This window comes from Ictidomys tridecemlineatus, unplaced genomic scaffold (assembly GCF_052094955.1).
Source record: "Ictidomys tridecemlineatus isolate mIctTri1 unplaced genomic scaffold, mIctTri1.hap1 Scaffold_35, whole genome shotgun sequence".
NCBI lineage: Eukaryota > Metazoa > Chordata > Mammalia > Rodentia > Sciuridae > Ictidomys > Ictidomys tridecemlineatus.
Window position 1 is genome coordinate 317,824 of NW_027522416.1, and position 6,172 is coordinate 323,995.

At 43.3% G+C, this 6,172-nt stretch overlaps 1 protein-coding gene across 1 annotated transcript in view; it reads right to left on the reverse strand.

The window, feature by feature from the left end:
• LOC144373295 (axin interactor, dorsalization-associated protein-like) overlaps positions 1–1,292 on the reverse strand; it is a 40,025-nt gene extending 38,733 nt beyond the window's left edge. The window contains exons 1-2 of the mRNA XM_078036390.1: positions 1,161–1,292; positions 723–1,072 (exon numbers count right to left, since the gene is read on the reverse strand). Coding sequence (XP_077892516.1) covers positions 723–1,072; positions 1,161–1,292 — 482 coding nt within the window. The remainder of the gene's footprint in view (positions 1–722; positions 1,073–1,160) is intronic.
• Positions 1,293–6,172: the final 4,880 nt, after the last annotated feature.

The following is a 6,172-nucleotide window of genomic DNA, read 5'->3' on the forward strand; positions in this document are numbered from 1 at the left end:
TAAAATGCAATGTGTTTTTTATCATCCCAGATAAACTATCTACAGCCTCAGTAGTGGTTAAATTGCAGTTATAAAGGAAACTATCCCAAGATAAATGGTTTCCCTATGAGGAGGCTTCATTGCTACACTTCACCTCAGGACAATGAATCAAAGTAACTGCACCTTGTCCTCTGTTCAATGGCATCATCAGTCTGACCACATGTTGGGAATCGGGTGCAAAACATGCTATTTAAGGCATAAAACCATATTACTCTTTTTGTTCATCAGACCTCCTGCTTCAGGTCTCTAAGGCGGTCATTCACCTGAATATTCTCCAGAAAACTGGTTATTTCCTCCCCGATGCATTCAGGGCCTACCTACTGGAAGGGGGGCAGGATGGAGAGCACGAGTTATTTTAAGTTAGCTTGCTTTTAATCCTTTAGCCGATCAAATCTTAAGATTTTGTTACAAGTTAAACTAAAGACTACTGTCCCACAAAGTATCTGGCTACCACCACTCTTCAGTGACCTACTGTGATGGAGGGTTTGACCTTAAATACCATTCCCTGAACACTCACCTTAAGAGCACACACACACACACACACACACACACACACACACACACACACAAAGAAAACGTGGATTGTCTGAACAGTTTACCCGGGAAGGGCCAACCATCACGATCCCGTTTCCTGTAAACAGGAAAAGTGATCTGCCCTTCCCGGGCCAACTGTCCTAAATCACCTAAACCCGAGATTCTCTGACAACTCAATGCTGCGGGGCAGGCGTGGGAGAGGAGGGTCGCTCAGGGCAGCAGACGCGCTCCCCACCGCCACACTCCGGCTCTGTGCCCGACCTGCCGGCATAGAGCGCCAGCGGGCGTCGCCTCGCGGGCTCAGCGCCATGGGGCACGGGAGCGCGGCCGCTGGCTCCGGGAGCTGAGCGCCGAGACCTCGGGGGCGCCAGGCTCCCCCGCTAGCAGGGGCCGGCGCTGGGTCCAGGCTCCCAGCCCGAGTCCGAGGCCGGGCGGGGCCGTCCCTGCGGCCCGCGAGGGTGTGTGTGTGTGGGGGTGGGCTGCTGGAGCCCGTGGGCTGCTGCACATGGGGGAAGGGAGAATATAAACACAGCGTTGGGCTGTGAGTGGCCTCCTCACCGGGCCGCGCCCCACTCCATGCCCTGGACCGGCCCGTGCCCCTCAGGCAGCGTGGGCGCCCCGCCACCCGCGTCCCTGGGCCTCACGGCTGGCGACAATCCCGCCGAGGCCGAGGCAGACTGGAACCTGCATGCGGACCCCGACCTGGGCACTCCGGCCATGCCGCCCCAGTCCGCCACCGCCCTCCACGAACTGGGAGCGCCCGTCCACATTGTCCTCCAGGCAGAGCTAGGGATTGAGCCAGACTGCCTTTCCTCCCTGCTCCCTGTCTTGGTGCCTGCCCAGCTGCCTCCCACCCTGCCTTCCTCCTGCACCTGCATGTTCAGTCCTTCACTTTGTCTCCAGGTGTTGAGGTGCCCCCTTTTTTCTCTGCATTTATTGATTCCATTTCTGCTCTTCCTCTCCTTTCCTGCTGCTTCCTATCCTTCCTCATAAGCTTTTTCCAGATAAACTCTCCCTGCATTTATTCATCAACCCTCGACAGTCTGACAACTGCTCAAATCATTTTCCTGAAATCACTTTACTGGAAGTCACTGATGACCTCCCAGCTGCCAGATCTGATGACATCTTCACTCTTCATCTTGGCCTATCTCAGCAATTTGACAATGCCGATGGTTGCTTCCTTCTTAAAGCCATCTCTGCCTCTGTCCTCAATGACAGATTGCTCTCCAGTCTCTCCTCTTACCTCTCTAACCACTTCTTGTTTTTCCTCACTGGATCCTCTTCTTCCCATCTAACATAATACTCTCCAGGGACCTGTTCTTGCCCCTCTGTTCATGGGGCAGACAAGCTTATTTTCTGTCAGCTTCTCTCTCTGAAGGTGACTCCTAAATCTGCAGCGTTAGTCTTATCTCTTCTCTGATTGTCAGGTGATGCTACATTTCTCTCTCTTACTAGGGTATAAACCATGCAAGGACTGGGCTCTAACCTCATTATTTTAAAAAATCTCTATCTTTAATATTATAGTACAGGGCCTCGACATAGTCTATGCTTAGTATCTCTTTTAAAACAGACTTTCTTGCATTCTTCCATCTGTATTATAGTGACCATCCAATGCCATGTAAAAGTCTCCATTTATCCACAAGCATCAGTCACCTGTACCTGGCATTGCTCTAGGCACAACATTTTCTTTGGATTTTTGGAATATTCTAAAATCAATATACATTTAATTCAACCTTATAATCTTTCAAGCAGCATCTAAAATCCTATATTTTATCTACTATAAGATGCACTTTTCTCATATTTTGATATCTGAAATCAACATGTGTTGTACAAGAAGGTAATTGTCATAGTCTATTTGGCAGTATTTTTAATAGTAAATAAAATAATGGAAGATCTTATAACCAGTGATATTTTTAATTCTATGAAATATTGTATTTTATTCTGAGAGGATTTAAAAATATCCTTCTAACATTTTCTATCAACTCGGAAATGTTTAATAATTCTTAGTGTACTGGTGGGGTTTTTTGTGTTTTTTTAATGCAGGAAAAGAGATATTTAAAGGCTTTTCAATATTTAGGTTAAAATGGTGATTTCCATTAGGACAGGTTCACACATCCATATAGTCCTCTGCTTCAAATACACAGCAATGATGGGTAAAATGGATAAAGAGAAAACTAAAAAGAAGAAGTCTGAAATAATAATTTCCACAAGCTAGGCAGAACACACCAATGCAAACCATGCACAGGTCTGTTGCTTTGGGGCTGCTACTCTGCAGCTCAGAGCAGGTGGTGTGCTACTAAGGAACACAAAGATGCCAGTCACTGCCCCATCTCTTTCTCTTTCACTTTCACACACACACTGCACCACATGCATCTTTTGTAATTGGTAGGTTCTCTCTATAATTTCATTTATTTTAATAGATTCATTTTTTTTGTAGTGATGCTGGGGGTTGATCCTAGGGCCTTCTATATGCTAGGCAATCATTCTACCACTGAGCTACATCCCAGCCCCTTAATAGATATATCTTACATAAAAATCAGAACTGCAACATTTTATGGTACAGAGAAGTTTCATGTTTCATGTTCCCCACTTCCTCTCCTCTTTGGGAAATTCTTTTTATTAGCTTGTTATGTATCCTTCCAACACCTCTCCTTGCAACTTTTTTTTCTTGCAAAATAAGAAAAATACATGTACATCTACATATAGACTCTCCTTTTGCTCCCTTTCTTAAAAAGCTAGTGCACCTTACATGCTGCTTTGTATCTTGTGTTTTCACTTAACGGTACCTGCAAGAGATTCCTCCTCATCCAGACATGGAGATCTTTATCATTCTTTTTCTGTGGCTCTGTGCGATTCCCTGTGTCCAGCATGGTTTACTCAACCAGTTATTTCTTGGTGGACAGGCATATTTATAAATATAGCCTGGTGCACTGTGACAGTGACTGGTGTCACTGCATACTCCCAAGAGCCTTTGTAAACAGAGGCTGAGTAAAGCCTCGCCTAAGTGCTGCCTGGGGCTGCAGCTTCACAGGAAGTTGAGAGGAGAACAAGCAGGAGGACAGAGACACAACCTTGCAAGAGCAAGTGTGTGGAACCACCTCCCCGAGCCCCTAACCTCCATCCTGAGATCTGGGAGGTAGAATGGAGGTGACCAAAGAACTAGGAAACAGCAAATGAGAGAGAGTTCAAAACATGTATGTATGCAGGGATAACAATATATATATCAAAGTAATGTGTGTAAATGTTAATATCACATAGTAAATATTTTATTAAAATTAAATACTAATAAATAGTAAATTATATTCAATTCATATTAAAGCAATTTATCCAATTTTAAAATCGGTTTTGTACCTAAAATTTAGACCAGGATTAGTTCCCAGTGGTTTAAAAATGAAAAATAAAAGTAAAACTTCTAGAAGAAAACATCAATGATTTCCTTTATAAGAAAGCTATTTCAGGGGCTTGGGTAGAGTGGTTGTCTAGCATGTGTGAGGCCCTGGGTTTGATCCTCACCACCACATATAACTAAATAATATAAAGGTATTGTGTCCGCCTACAACTAAAAGTATATATATATATATATATAAAAATTTTTTAAAAGAAAGCTAGTTCAGTAATATTGTCAGAAAAGAAACAATTAAAAGCAAAAAGGAATAAAAATGCATTGTAACAAAAAACTGAAGCATCAAGAAACTCTAACAATTATGAATTATATGAAACTAACAACCTACCTAAAGAAATATAAAATAAATAAAAATTGCTCATTATGAAGAGAGATCAGTAAAATCACAAGCATAGAAGTTTATAATACAAAAGAAATTATACCTACTGTTATTACTTCACCAAAACTACAAACTAACCATGGTACCCATCCCCTATCATTATAATCAAATCAGTGTGTTAAGATTGAGCCTAAACTGTGTGTACCACTAGTGTCCAGCCATGTCTGGACATATCTGGTAGGGAAAGAAATGGAAAGTGTGTGCTCTTGAAGACCAGAGAAATGTACTGGGGGAAAAAACTGCTCCAGGTGATCCTGGTGCTGCCAACTTGACCATGCCTCCGAGTCCATTTTGGTCTCTTAAAAAAATAGGTGACTGGGATTCAAGCTTTATGTCTGTCCTGAGGCTAAACTACCAGCTCAGAGTCCCATAAGCCTTCATCTGTGGAGTCCTATGGAGAAGTAGCTCTAGTTGCAGGGATGATATTAAAAATAGGTAGCACCTTGTGTGTTGTGACTAGACAAAATAGGCACCTCTGTTTTGTGGTACTTCGTCAGGACGTGCTAGATGGTTTCTGTACTGGGGCACACCTGATGGATTTCAGCCTGTCCACAAGGTCTCCTTTGACACTTCCAGGAGGACAGGGGAGCTCTGATTCCCCTTTGACAGAGTTGAACACACAAAAGGGGGAACTCTGCCTATTCTGACAAATGGGATTGCAGTGCTTGTGGGAGAGGGACCAGCAGCACCAACCAAAAGTAGCAGCGGGCTAGTTATGGGCTTCTGTTCTTCTCTTTCCAGAGATATCATTTCCAGAGAGAAAAACTACAAGACCTCTCCCCAAGACCATTGTAGTCTATTGGTAGTCACCAGGATGGATGAAGTACACACTATGAATGAAGTATATGCTGTCAGGGGAGCTCAGAGCAGGTGCCTTTGACTCCTAACTTACACCAGTGCAGGTGAGGAGTAGATAAGAGCTAGTAAACAGAACCCTTGGACCATCACTAGCTTTCTGATCGGGTGGCTGACGGTCCCCTCACGAAGAAAATGCACAAGAAAAGCGTCATGGCTAGAAGAAGGACCAGCAGGTGTTAGTAGAAGGAATATAGCGGGAGGAGATGGTAAATGTAACACTTTCACTTCACTTTTAGCCATCCTTGGGCCAGAAGGATCATTTCAGTGCATGGTGGTCTGAGGGACTGAAGTTCAGAGAATTGGTAACTTGCCTGAGTCGCTAGGACTGAAATCTCAACGCAGTACCACTTGCATTAGCTCGCCTCCCGCAGGCAGCTTCCCCAACCTAGGAAAGGGAAAGTCCAGTCCTTGTCATTGCCAGAGAGTTCTGATTGCTATTTACTTTCTCATCTATTTCATATTATGATAATGTTTTCCTGGAATTGGATGATATAATACTAGAAATTGAAGATGTTTATTCGCAACAAAGATTACATATGCAGGCTTCCTGTCATAGCCTAGGGAAGTTGCTCACATCATTCATGATTTCCAGTCTTCTCTGAATATGATAATGTTTATTTTAGGAAATCTGGTTTTGCTGCTGATCTTCCAAAGGAAGGTAGGCAGAGGGGGGGTGGCGGTGATATACCCTTTGGGTATTTATTGAGCCTGGAGTCCTCCCCAAATTAGCTTGCTGGGAAGTATTGCATGTGATGAATGATACAGTATTTAAATGATGCTGTAGACATTTTTCTTTGTAATAAAGCAAATTATTCTAACAAAACTATTTTGTTTCATTTCTTCATGCAAAATTCATGTTTGAATTCCATCTAGGCCCTAAAACTTTAAATTTTCAGAACAAGTTTTGTGCATTATTAAATTTATACACCACTACATTATGCTTTTGAAACTGATTATAC